Here is a 14878-nt window from a genome sequence, read left to right on the forward strand (position 1 = left end):
TATTTTTGTTGTTTGCATCAAAATGGTCTCAATTCTTTCTTACAAGGCTTTGAGGAATGGGAGGTTTGATTTTCATGGGACACAGAAAATTGACACTGTACTGCAAACACAGAGGAAACAGACATGTAAAAAAGAGTTATTTCTTCAGGCCAACATTCAACACCTGTTCTTTTGTTTTTGTGAAGACACAAAAATGAATAATCTATTTTGGTGCAATCCTCTTTATTTACAAAAAGAGTATTCACCATCCTCACGCCTGTAACGCTATGGAAACAAATCCAAGTGACTTTTCTTCTCTGAAATTCAAAAGACGTTTTCTGGCTTCTTCCCAGGGTCCCACTATGGATTGTCTTTCCCTGTCTGCTTTTTGCTGACAAGTAGTTTGTGAAAAAGTTCTCCTAATACTCTTATATTTACAACTAGCCCCATGGAAACCTCTCAGATCACATGGCTCAAAGGCTCTTTAGGCTCTACTGAGTAGCTCAGTTGCCTCAGACAGTCTTTTTCATTTTGTCCAGTTCCTCCTTTCTCTTAATCTTAATTTTACCTTCCTGCAAGCTTGAAAGCTTAACCTAGTACACTTGCAAGATTGAAGCAGCTCTGTGACAGACAGCAGGAATAGAGACTATTACAACATTAGTGTTATCTCTGGCAGTGTTTTATACTAATATTTAGAAAGCTCAGCATTGATAATAACTTCTGCTAAACAGAATACCACAACTATTCACTGTGAAGTGCTGTTATCAGCACCACATCCAAGCTTCCTTCTATACATACATTCAGGAATCACATGCAACGAAATTAATTTGTTTTGATTGTTGCATTTTGTGATTCTCCAGGCTAACTCCACTATGGAAATACAAGAAGGAACTTTGTTTATTCCATTAAGAAAAACAAACCATTTTCTTTTCCTGGTCATGTAAATATAATCAGAACACCTATTTAATTTATGCTTTCCCTGTTTATTTAATAAAGAGAAGCAGCTAGGCATTTTTCTTTCAAAAATCTATTAAATCTTAGCTTCCTCCTCTTCTGAATTTTTATGGAATGAAGAAACAGAGAGATATGTTGCTTTAGCTGCACACAGACACTCATTTCCAGTATCTTTTCCATCTACTTGTTTAAAAAAGCATGGTTACTTGTCTTAGGTCTAGAGGTCAGAATGAATTTTCATAGTTCAGATGCACACCCTTGACTAGTTGATTTGGCTTTATCTAGTTCTATTCCAAAGTTGGTCACCAGAAAAGGAAAATCCAAAATCCATCTCTCCCTATTGCCACATTAGAGATGGTTTTGGATTTTTTTTTTTCAGCATTAATAAAAGGAAGAGAAGGAGAAAGGAATTCAGGAGGAAGGAATTTGGAAGGAAGGAGCTTGAAAGGAAAATATTATCCTGCCAGTGAACATGGTAGTATAATATAAAGTAAAATTATATATCTATATGACTTCTAAAGAAGGACGACTTGAAGAAACAAGATAAAATGTAGCTTAATATAATAATCTTCAGTTCTTCATTGTACAAGACAAATTTTAGATGGAACTGATAAATTTGTAGAAGGCACATTCCACAAAGGAAGCTAGATGGTTATTTTGCCTTACAACATATTCATCCCCTGCTTCAAGGTTTCCAGTGTTTGTGATATACTCATCCTTTGCTTCAAAGTTTCCATTCTCTACCTGTAGAGTTTTCAAAGAAATGTTTTCACGTGATGCATAATTTGGGGATTTCTTAGCTGTTTTTTCCCCGTCTTTCTACCTTTCCTTAGTTGTTTTTTTTTCCCATCTTTCTACCCCTGCAGTGATTTTCTCAGTATAGTTAATTTTTTTCAGTTTATGTACTACTTAAACACTATTCCAACAGATCTCTGCCTCCACATGACAAGAAATCTTCCTGAAGGGCAGAGAGCTTTAGAACTCTGTCTACATTTCCAGGGCTTAACTATAGCTGCTGTGCTATCACTCAATGACTTGTATCCAGCCAGGAAGGGAAATTGGGAAAAGGAGACCCACATGATGAAATGAAAACAGATTTAATGAAACAGCAAAATTAAAGTCAACACCAATGGCAATATAAAGCATACAAAGTATATACTAATCCCAGTGAATACACAGCAGCCACAATAATTGGGAAAGCAGTTCTCGGATGCAGAATGTCAAGAAAATCCCTCTAGGGAAGGAGAGAAGAAGTAGAAGAAGGGAGAGGAGGAGACCTTCTCCTCTGCAATCTTCCCCTTTACACTGATCGTGAAGGGAGGTGGGGTCCAGTCTCTTCCCCCAGGCAGTCAATGACAGATCAAGAGGACAGAGTCTCAAACTGTACCAGGGCAGATTTAAGGCCAGATACTAGGAAAAAGTATCCACAGAAACAGCGAATGGCACTAGAATGGACTGTCCAGGGAGGTGGTGGAATCCTTGTCCCTGTAATTGTTTAAAAAAAGAGTGGATGTGACACTTGCTGCCATGGTTTAGCTGATTAGATGGTGTTAGGTAATAGGCTGGATTTGAAGATCTCAAAGGTCTTTCCCAACTTGGTTAATTCTGTGATTCTGGGCTCCGGGATACACCTGTAACTAGCTCAGGTCATCTGGCCTGGCACATTCCAAACTGCTAACAGCCTAAAGACCACTGCAGGCATTGGGTCCTGTGCCAGCAAAACCAGAACACGCCCAAACAAAACAGAAGTCAGTTACTCCCCAGGCAAGTCATGGTGAATTCCTGTGGCAGTTCATAAGCAGATCTGACCCAAGACAACTAGAATTACTTCCAGGAGATACAGAACTGTCTATAACTTAGATGGGCTCATTACTCTCATGCCTATTATAATTGTACACGGAAGCCTCTTAACACTGTATGATGTTTTAAGACCCCTGCATTAGACCAACTCTGTTTAGCCCATTCCCCAGTATAAAATCTCCAATATAATAGGAGTCTGTCACTGGTGCCATTTAATACTTCTCTTTACAAAGAACGAGTATGATGTGAGCAGCACTAAAAATATCCCAATCAATCAGTTGCTTATTTTTAAGACATGACAGTATTATAAATACAACCTCAATTTTATGAAATTAAAGCAGAGATTAATTCTAAGTATAGGAGATTTGACTCACTGGGTTATTTATATCATTAACAAAATAAGCAGCCCCCCACAAGTATGAGAGGATAAAAGTGAACACTGTGAAAAATGAGTGGGGCAAGTGGGCATTTGGTGCCTCTTAAACTGACTGCGGAGGGAGTCCTGAGATGAAATCTAGTGTCAGCTACCTAGGTGTATCTCTTGAAAGATTCACTCAGAGAAGAAGCTAAATTCTAGGTTGAAAGAGAATGCAGAAAACATCAGTCTGAAAAAATGCCCCAGTTATCCTCAATGAAACTAGATCCACAGTCAGAATAAGCAGTCATAGCTCTATTGATTTCAGAGGAGCTTGAGCAATATAACAAGTTGAGATTCTGGTCCTATGAATAGCTCCATTGACTTCAGAGGGATTACTCACAGCCTATGAGTAAGGATATATAGATGTGCAAGATACTTGCTAAGCAACAGACAAGAAGCTACCAAAAAAAGAAAAGTGATCTGTGAGGTTAACACACTTTAAACATAAAGCATGTACTCTTGTAGACGTCTACACACGTGCATTATACTACGCACCGAGGTACTGCCTGCACCTAGGTCACAACAACCCCAAGTAATGCTACAGGCTTAGGACAGTGTGGCTGGAGAGCTGCCTGGTAGAAAGGCATCTAAGGATTGTAATAGGCAGCTAAATGAGAGGCAGCAGTGTGCCCAGGTGGCCAAGAAGGCCAATGGCAGCCTGGCTTGTATTAAAAATGCTGTGGACAGCAGGAGTAGAGAGGTGATTGCCCCCTTGTACTTGACTCTGGTGAGGCCATACATCGAGTATTGGGTTCAGTTTTGGGCACCACAACACGTAAGAGATGTGGAGGTGCTGGAGTGGGTTCAGAGGCGGGCAACAAAGCTAGGGAAGGGGCTGGAGAATAAATCTTAAGAGAAGCAACTGAAGGAGCTTGGGATGGTTAGTTTGAGGAAAAGAAGGCTGAAGGAAGACCTCATTGCTGTCCACAACTACCTGAAGGGACATTGTGGAGAGACTGTTGCTGGGCTCTGCTCCCAGGTAACTGGAGACAGAACAAGGGGGAATGGCCTCAAGCTGAGAGTGGGGAAGTTTAGACTGGACATTAGGAAGAAGTTTTTCATGGAGAGAGTGGTCATGCACTGGAGTGAGCTGCCCACAGAGGTGATAGAGTCACCAACCCTGGACGTGTTTAAGAGTCGTTTGGATGCGGAGCTTAGGGATATGGTTTAAGGTGAATGTTGTAGACTAGGGTTGTAGGTTGGACTTGGTGATCCTGAGGGGCTCTTCCAACCTGGACATGTCTGTGGTTTTAACTACATGCATTAATATTTCTCAGTTTCCTTACATGTACTTTTGGTGGTTTCTTCCTCACATTAAAAGACAGATGAATCAAAGCACCCATTTGTTGTTCAAGATTACGCCACATACTACACGTATTAACATAGCTAAACTAAGCACATTGCATTCTATAAATGACACTGCATACACCTAAATCCATTACTGACTTCTCTAAAAGGAATACTGAAAAATGCAATTGTTGCTGGAATATAGAGCACAAAAGCTGAAATTCACATATTCTCTACATTCATTAGTACTATCAACATAACTGAACCTTCTTATTAGGGTAACCATAGAAATAAGCCTAAAGCTATTACATGAATTGTTACTGTTATTAAAAAGTAGTCTGCCTTGGTTTAATTTCTGTGTTTTTAAGAATCTTTGAATATTCAAGAGAATAAAACTACCTTGATATTAAAAGGCCAAGAAGGTTCTGGGGTTTTGTTTGCCTTTTTTTTAAACAAACATAAGCTTACTTAATAAAATGAAGCAATAAATTGTGTAGCACCCACACACTGTATAAAGCCAACATTCTCTGTAATTCCCTGTTTTTATGCTTGTATATGCTATGCTTCCAGACAGGCAAGTGGTACACAGCTGACTGCATAACAAAGTGCTATATATAAATATGAAAATTCCAATAAAGGAATAATATTAACCTTTGAAGTTGTGCAAGCACTTTACACATAGAATACCCTGCTTTCAAACATTTTTACATAAATGTGCAATCATGCATCACTTCCTCATTGCTCAAGAGACATACCCTGTATTATCTGAGGAAATAAGATTGTAAGTCATCTCTTTGAAGATGTGCAAGTTCTTTCTCATGTGTAATTATAATAACATGTTAAAAAAATATTATCATAATATATTAAAAATAAAATTAAAATAAGTAAAATATAAATATATGTAACTGCATTTTACCTAATTAATCCAATATACACAATAAAACATGCCACTGGAATGGGCTCCCCAGGGAGGTGGTGGAGTCACCATCCCTGGAGATGTTCAAGAAAAGACTGGATGAGGCACTTAGTCTAGTTTGATTGGATAAGGCTGGGTGATAGGTTGGACTGGATGACCTTGGAGCTCTCTTCCTACCTGGTTGATTCTATGATTCTTATGTATATTTAAGACTATAAGGAAGAAACTTCTGATGCTGAGAGTGGTCAAACACTGGAACAAGTTGCCCAAAGAGGTGTAGTGTAGTAGAAGCCCAATCTCTGGAAACATTCAAAGCCAGGTTGCATAGGGCTCTGAGCAACCTGATCAGACCAGATGACCTTTATAGGCCACTTCCAATGGAAATCATCTATGATCCTATTTAACAACACAAAAACAGCAAACAAAAGTATTTTGTGTGTCTGTGTGAGAGGAGGAAGAATATGTCTGCATGTGTACCAGTGAGTGCATGCTTTTGAATTAAAGATAAAATGACACTAGGCACATTGGCACACAAAAGTAGGAAGAACATGCCTGCATGTGCATCACTGAGTGCATGCTTTTGAATTAGAGGTAAAAATTCTTTAAAACATCTGCTGAATGTATAGAAGAAAGGGCATTTGAGAAGCCAGAGGCTGAGCAGCAACTGCTTTACTTTATGAAGAACAAGCACTTTGCTCAAATACTTTGGCTACAAGCCGCGTTGTTTGTAATCCCATCAGTAGGAATTTGTTAGTGACCTCAGTGTATTCTTGTCAGCAAAAGTTCAACACACTATTAATAAAAAATCATTCGGATGCAAATTTAATCTGCAGTGTGGTGACTTTCAGTCAGAAGAAGTTTATGAGACAAAACCTTTGAGCCACTACAAAACTGGCAGGCAACCTATCAAGCTTTACAGTAAAATGATCTATGAAGAGATTCTCTTGTACTCATTCTCAGCAGAAGATTGAATGAATACTTCAGATATGAAACACACAGAGAGAACAAATCATATTCTCTTCAAATTTTTTATTTAGTAAATCTAAGTGATAGATCTTTTTATATCTATATATAAAGAAGGAAAATAGAGTCAGATTGTAACTTCATGGATTGGCTTCTGGGCGAATTCTGGGTATAAAATGCAAGAAGCCTAACAAATCTTTTGGGAGAAGATGACAGCTCTCTGTTTTTCATTCAGTGAACTAACAGGTGAAGTTTCACTAAGAAAAGTACTGGAAGAAAGATTTGTTGGTCTTTGGAGGGGAAAGAGGGATGAGAGATTAAAACCTAGAGTACATATCTGATCTATTTATGTAATGCAAGGCTCTTCTAAAAAATGCCTTGTTGCTTCTAAAGTTTGCGATACTTGTGAATTCCTTTAACTCATTTGACAAACAAATATATCTTGCTCTTTGTCTACTCCTGCATGAATTTCCATGCTTACCTACAAAAGTTATCCAGGTCTCCAAGCAGGAATTTGAGGTTTGGTACCTGCAAAAATGATCCAAATGTCTTCTAGTTTGTTTCTCAAGGAAGGTAGTAAGGTAGGAATAATGCTTAGGGAGTCATTTCATCATCCCCTGTATTAATCCTCTCAAGGATAAAGCTCACTCTCAGATGAGCAATATTTCACTATCTTACTTCAGCCTTTCTTAAAACCTTTTCTAAAATGTGATGGATCCATGGGAGTGTTGGGTGGGATAAGGTGTCAAGTGAAGCCAGACAGGAGGCTGCTCATGTTTGTCTGCTCAAAGTTTCGCTAATCTTTTTGAAACTATGAAATAAAAGAATGACATTTCCCATTGTCTTTCAATGGAGAAGGTGAATAACTTCAATGGTATAAGGTGAAGGGGAGTCTATCTGCTGTTTCTCGTTCCCTCACAAGGCAGAAAAGAAGAAAATCTCAGCCAGGAGTTAAAGCATAAATATAGACATTTAAAAAGCCTTGGAGAAATAGTAGGTTGAGAGGCAGCAATGTTCAGTAGGAAGACGATAAGAACCCAAATTTTAGTAAAAAGGAACATGCCAAAACTGAGATTCTCTTTAGGGAAAAATTATTTCAAGTAATTAAATTAAAAGAATAATAGATATGGAGAAAGGGATGCTAAATGCAGTATTAGTGAACATCCTTTAAAGTCTTTTGGAAGACAATTTATTTATCTAGTTTGATACTTAATGTATCTTAAATGTATATAATAACAGAGACTGCATTGAAATGAACTTGCTTATTGAGATTTGGTCAGTGTTATGGGCAGTGGAAAGCAAGCACTTCCTCAACAAGCAATGAAGTTGGAAAGAAACTTGCAGAGAAAGCGTCCAAATTTATGGGGAAATCGAGACATTCCCATTACACAATCTAAACAATTTGCTCTTGCTTTGTATTGGATTGAGGCCACACTACATTCGATTTGGAATAAATAATGACCCGATTTAGCCAAGCACTAAAGTCAGAAGGCAAAAAAAAAAAAAGGACAAAGTTCTGAATCTTCACCCTTCCAACTCCTAACATCCTGTGATCTCATAAATTGGATAGGAAAGGTTCTCCTCCTCTAAGTGAAAACAGACTGAGGTGAACAATAAACAGATGCATAACTATTAACTTCAAGCTTTTTCATATTTCTTTGTGTTGTTACATTTCACTTCTTACAGCAGTCTGTGTCTATACTGAAGGTAATATCTAAAATGCCAAATATCCCCATCTTTCAAGCACGATGGAAGAGACAGAAAGCTCATCTGCTTAAATTAGTGGGCTTTAAAAGCATGTACTTCAGAATCCTTCTCAACACTAGATTGCTTCCTACTTCTATGTTAGTAGTACAATTTATTTGTAACACTTCATTCTGAAACCATAGAAAGTAACACTATCTGTAAAAACAAGTTTTCTGATCTAGATTAAAGGAAAATACTATGTGGAACACCATCAAAACCTTGCATTTGACATGAACTGCTGCTGCTGTGAAATAGGAGACTGAAGATAAAGGAGATTTGCTTAGGCATTACAATTCATAATGCTACCTCACTCAGGGTATCTTTTCACACCTCATTTAAAACATGAATATCTATTTGCCCAATTTTGAAATCAAACAAGAAACAATTCTGAATGACAAGCAACTAAGTTCCCTTAGATTTATTGAGGGAAACACAGGGATTAGAACTGAAGCATGGACCTCTGACAGCTGTAATCCATTTGCCAAGTATTTCTTTCTAGTTGTTATCCATTTGCCAAGTATTTCTTTCTGTTTAGATCTTCCAAAGAAGACAGTTTGTGCTTATGCTGGACTAACCAGTCAGCTTGTATGAGTATTCATACAGTCTTAGAAATGCTTTTGATGACATTGGGAAAAGAAAACTTGGAAAACTACAAAAACTTTGTCTATGAGATTGTGCTCATTCTAGGCTGATGCCTATGACTACATCAAAAGTGCTGTATTTCAAACACCTAGGAGTAATAGTGGGAAATATACATGATCCCCCTAGATCTGTAATCACATACACTCATAGCTCTTCTTCAACAAAGCAACCCTCTCAACATAAAAAAATTAAATCAAGGAATTGCTGCATTCCATCACAGAAGAATTTTACATAGACCTATTAATAAGTTTTGACAAAATACACATCTAGAAAATTAATAAGTTGAAGAGAGTATTGTAGTTTAAAGAAACTTTCCTTTCTACTTTGCAAGCAATAACAAATACATGAACACTTGCCCTTAGAGGGAGAATATGTTGAACAATATTCATAGAATTAAAAAACACCCTATATAAAATAGCTACAATAAAATACACTTGTCTTTGTAGCAGTAGTTCAAAGCTGAAATTGGGCATATAATATCAATTCAGTGAAGGAAAATTGTATCTCTAAGTTACCCAGCACTTTCAGAGCATGTATAAATTCACTGGAGAACTACAGTAAAAAAAAAGAAAAAACCCCACTCCCCAAATTGTTTATACATTCATAGTGCCAGCATATTTTTAAAATAGAATAATTAATTACTTTCAAAAATCTAGATTACAGCACCATTAAGCAAGTGCTTAAGCTAGCAACAAAAGTACCAGAATTAGAAGATTTGAGAGAACAAATAATTACAAACAAAATGAAATGTGACTACTATCAGCATGCATGGCCTGAATCATGCTATATAGACTTAGCAGTATACATGAACTAAGTTTAATCTCATCCAAGTTGAATAATTTGTTAAACAATGTGCTAGTTTGAAGCTAGCTAGAATGTTTTGGTGAGGAGTATATCGCAGGCTGTGAAAGAACAACAATGGTGATGTCTACCTCACTTATAGGCTTGCTGAGATATCCAAGAACAAGAATCCAAGCATAGATAAGGGAGTTGCTCTGGGCATTTTCTCTCTAACCTCACCCTCTATCTCTCCGATTAATCCACTTTGCTTTCTAACCCCCCTAGCTGACCTTCCATTCTTCCTTGGGGCACAAGGCAATGTCTGGGGTAGAGGGGTGGGAGAAGGTGGAATGGCGGTTGGGAGCCCCTCCTGGGGACTCAGGTTTCTGGGAGGGGTGTTGTGTTTTCTGTATCACCTTTTACCTTGTGTATTTCTGTACCTAACTATATATACTGTAAATATCTGCTTGTCTATTGTGCTAAGCTGTAACTATAAGCTTCATTCAAACTTCCAGAGCCAGCTGAGTCCAGTCTGGGTGATTTCCAAAGTGTGGGGTGTGAGTAACACCCAAACCACCACAAACATAAGAAAAAATGTTTGGACCAGATTTTCCAGCATACCCACAATGACTTTAAAACAAAAGAATAAGGTGACCTTATGTGTGGGTGTTTATTGAAGAGCTCCAGTTGTGCCATGGTTTTAATGTTAGAAATGATATAATTTTCTTTAAAATATTTTTTTCATTACAAACAAAAATGGACTAGAAAAAATGAAGAAACCATAAGATCTCTGCAGGGAGTTACCTCCTACTCTGTTCCAATGACTGCTAACACAGCTTAAGTCACAGCATCAGACAGTTTCCTACGAAAGTTTGAGATGTTACACTATGATCATCTGAGTTTCCCAATGTTTTTCCACTACTATTTTGAGACTGCTGAGACCATTGGGGTGCAGTGAAGAGCATAACTAGTCAGGCAAAAGATGTGATTATACCTCTGTACTCAGCATTGGTGCAGACTCACCTTGAGTACTGTGCAGTTCTGGGCCCTACAATATAAGAATGATGTCAATGTCCTTGAATGAATTCAGAGGAAAGCAAGAAAGCTAGGGAAGGAAGGGATGTCCTCTAAGGACCAGCCAAGGATTTTGGGCTTGTCTAGTTTGGAGAAAAGAAGGCTAAGAGGCCACCTCATTGATCTCTACAGTTTTCTGAGGAGACGAAGTTGCGAGTGAGGTACCCAGTGAAAGGACATGTGGGAATCATTAGGAGGTTCAGATTTGACACTAGGGAGGAATTATTTACAGAGTAGTAAAACACTGGAACAGGCTTCACAGAGTGGCCAGCGCCTTAAGCCTGTCAGTGTTTAAAAGGCATTTGGATAATATCCTTCATAACATGCCTTAACTTGGTCTGCTACAAATTGGTCAGACTAGATGATTCTTATAAGTCCCTTTCAACTGAAATACTCTTAATATTCCACCAAAAAGGAAATGTAGCTTTCCACAGCCTTATGCGGCAATGTCTTTAATTGTTGGCAAGAAGAAGTTTCGTTCTCCAATATATAAAGTCCAGGGGGGAGAGTTTATAGGGATATTTGCATTGTGTGTAGTGGACAAAGTAGATCTCAATTTATTCTGAAAGATAAAGCTACTGCAATAATCTTAAAGTTATTGATACCTCTCTCCGTCGAGAAGCCCAACAGGTTTGTTTGATTTTCCAAACGACAGCGGCTACCAGCAGTAAGGATAAGAAACAACTGCAATTACAAACAAAAAAATTAAAAAATCATAATTGTAGCATAATGGTCTGAAAAAAGATCATGCTTTTAGAGTATCAAAGGTAATGAAATACATTAAAGCATGGAGGAAGACTAAACTCTAGCGAGATGACAAAGTTCAACTATCCGAGCTCAAAGACCAAAGAGAACGCACACCTCTGATTGTTGTGGTTGTCCCTGTAAAAAGCTACTGACTCCATCATCTGGAGATAAACTCCATTACAATCCTCCACATACTCAGAATAAGCTCAATAAATATACACTGCATGTTCAACATTTAGGAGATGGAAAACCAGGTTGAACTGTAGCAAAAGATTAGACCAATTGATACTTCACTTTGTGAATTCTGAGTCATTTCCTGGAATGCAGGAAAGATACCTACTCAGGGACTACAACGAATTTGAGGAATGAGATTTGCATCTGACAAGAAGTCTCTTTTTGGTCGAATTGTGTGTTACTCTGGAAAACAGCTGCTATGAAAGCATCTGGATTTTCAAGCTGCATGAAGAACTTTCAGTCATGTTAGCACATCTCCTTTACAGTGTTTTCAATTAATATAACCTTGTAACTACTGAATTCAACTAGCTACCTATAATATTTAGTTTCTTTTTTGTTTTGTTTTCCCAAAAAGATTCAAAATGTATGCTTTTACTAATGTGGGAAGTACCAAGAATTCCCTGAAGTAGTATAGTTCAGAGAAGTACTGTGCATAAATGAAAAATACAATCATTATCCATGCAGTCACACCAATGTTTCCCTGTATCATGCTGTAAACAGATCTGAAATTATAACTTGGAAGACACATCTCCCAAAGTAACATCTTATGGCATTCAATATTTATCCATAATATAGAGACTATTAGAAAGCTGTTTAGAGCAGCTGTAGTTTAATGCCACTGTTAAGGTAATGGAATGAAAGCACCCAATCATTCATTGGTCTGCAAGTAACTAAATCAGCTGAGTATTTGATACCAAAACGTACCATTGCTCTGACTCTATTCAAAAGTCACTCTCCATAACACAACCTTTCCTTGACGGTTAAAGTAACACAAATCAATATGGCTTGCTATCAGCATCTCATTCACTTAAAACTCTTTTCACTACAAGCTTTCAAAATTCATTGCTATCAATTTCTTCTTTGAACACCCTGGAGAAATCCTACCAGACCGAGGACAAGTTTGAAAAAGAAAAGCATTCTAAATATCTGAGGTATACCAAATATATAAAGTAGGTTGGGGATTGAATACTTAATTAAAATTAACAGCTTAGGTGTTTGGGTGGTGGTGTTATTTTTTCCCTTGTTTGTTTTATTTTAGAAACTTAACACTGTTTGTGTTGCTGATTGCTCTGAATCTGAGAGGAGAAAAATTAAAGGACCTGCTTCTGGATGCAAAGTTTGACTTTCCTTTTAACAGCCAATGTAAACCACTTGCTTTTTCCTTTAGCAGTTTGTTAATGATCTTTGGGACTTGGGGATCTTTATGGAACAGAAGATATATTCTCTGTCTCTCCTTGTAGGGTCATTTTAAATATAGCCTTCAGCTTTTATTGAGTTTTGGCACAGGTCCTTTAAAAAACAAAAGGTACTTGGAATTTTGATTGGTTCTGATCAATGGATCAGAACAGTTTAGCATATCTAAGAATCACTCTGCCAATAACAAATTGTTAGAAGAGTCAACGATCTGTAATAAAAGGATGTGAGAGGGCAAGTGCTGGTTCAAGAACCTCAGGGACTTCAGAAGAGAAATATCAACCTTACTCTTTAATGACTCTCAGTGTAAATCATCTTCCTACATGAGCCTTTGCTGAATATATAATATCTCTTTATTTCTTACTAGAACAGCTTCTCTTAAGAGTTTCTTATGACTGAATATCTAAGCAACACAAAGCACATTATGAAAGTAATTGGCAGAGAAGCTTCACCATTTTGGGGAAAACATCACTTCAGTTGATGCACTAATTTCACTTTTTAAAATTTCTCTTTGGCTGCCTCCCTGTCCACAGGCTCCTCTGAAAGCAAGTACACATTGACAGGAATTTTATTTGGTGCTTAGGAAAAGCAGAACAAAACTCCACCCACTGATGACCAGATCCATTTTTGCAGCAACATCTTTTAAGCCCACAAATACTATTTCCCAAAAATATTATCCCTGGCATATACTGTATTGTCTAGGTAGGAACTACAACAGATGCTCAGGGACAACACTGAAGTACTGGTACGTGGCAATAAATCAGCATGCTGTGCATGAAGTAATAAGCCATCTCACTTACTCTTCTCCTTTACAACCCTTCTAAAAGAAATAAATTAGGGAAGCACCAGCAACTCTGTTTAAAATCATGAACTCAAAGCTCCTAGAAAATGAATCACAGAATCAACCAGGCTGAAGAGAACTCCAAGATCATCCAGTCCAACCTAGCACCCAGCCCTAGCCAGTCAACTAGACCATGGCACTAAGTGCCTCATCCAGGCTTTTCTTGAACACCTCCAGGGATGGTGACTCCACCACCACCCTGGGCAGCCCATTCCAATGCCAATCACTCTCTCTGGGAAGAACTTCCTCCTAACATCCTGCCTATGCCTCCCTCAGCACAACTTGAGACTGTGTCCCCTTGTTCTTTTGCTGGTTGTCTGGGAGAAGAGACCAACCCCCACCTAGCTACAGCCTCCCTTCAGGTAGTTGTAGACAGCAATGAAGTCACCTCCGAGCCTCCTCTTTTCCAGGCTAAACACCCCCAGCTCCCTCAGCCTCTCCTCATAAGGCTTGAGTCCCAGGTCTCTCATCAGCTTTGTCACCCTTCTCTAGACACTTTCCACATCCCTCTTGAATTGAGGAGCCCAGAACTGGACACAGGACTCAAGGTGTAGCCTGACCAGGGCTGACACAGGGGAAGAATAACCTCCCTTGTCCTACTGGCCACACTGTTCCCGATACAGGCCAGGATGCCACTGGCTTTTGAGAGAGCTGGAAACAAGAAAATAAGAGAGCCTCCTGCTTTTCATTATGACCAGAATTGAATCTCATTCCTTAGAAAATTACCCTTCACATTTATTAATCTCTTTAACCATTCTTTACAGATAGTAGAATAAAAGTTGAGAGTTCCTTCTGAAAATTTTCAAAGTGTTTGTGCTCTTTACAGCAATGGAGCTGGATCACACACTGAACTTTCCTCTTATCAGTCATGACATTGTTTAGGTTGCATGCAAAGTCAAACCCCAACACAAGTGTTTCAGAACCACACTCTTTGAAACATGTATATATAATAACACATACACACATATATATAATAACACACAAACATCATAATAAAAATAATTTGAAAGTGCAGCATTGAAAAGGTGAAACATTTACTTCAACATGCTATATTTTACTTTGATTTTTTAAAAATAGATATAATCAGAAGGGAGTTAAAAAAGAACATGGAAATTCATGTTAATGAAGAGAAGACACAGAAAACAGATTTTGTCAAACTAACCTAGTTTCAGGCTGTGGTGAGATAATAGCCTTGGTTTATTTAGGGCAATAAAAATTAAAGCTGACTGCAAAGGATCTCAGAATATTGAGTGACTTGGCAATAAAATAAGAGAATGAAATTCAGTGTCTATGAACTGAAGGC

The 14878-nt window shown here is 38.0% G+C and overlaps 1 protein-coding gene across 12 annotated transcripts in view; it reads right to left on the bottom strand.

Annotated features, from left to right (window-relative positions):
* The window catches only part of ATRNL1 (attractin like 1), a 624604-nt gene that overhangs the window by 271285 nt on the left and 338441 nt on the right, over positions 1 to 14878 (bottom strand). For 8 of the 12 annotated variants that reach the window (XM_064144312.1, XM_064144310.1, XM_064144319.1 and 5 more), the window contains exon 26: positions 11165 to 11243. The exons of 3 other annotated variants lie outside the window; for them this stretch is intronic. In XM_064144312.1, the coding sequence (XP_064000382.1) occupies positions 11165 to 11243 (79 nt within the window). Of the gene's footprint in view, positions 1 to 6798; positions 6846 to 11164; positions 11244 to 14878 lie in introns of all 12 variants that reach the window. One more of the 12 variants, XM_064144315.1, reaches the window with a different exon arrangement.

Source organism: Pogoniulus pusillus, chromosome 6, assembly GCF_015220805.1.
Source record: "Pogoniulus pusillus isolate bPogPus1 chromosome 6, bPogPus1.pri, whole genome shotgun sequence".
Taxonomy (NCBI): domain Eukaryota; kingdom Metazoa; phylum Chordata; class Aves; order Piciformes; family Lybiidae; genus Pogoniulus; species Pogoniulus pusillus.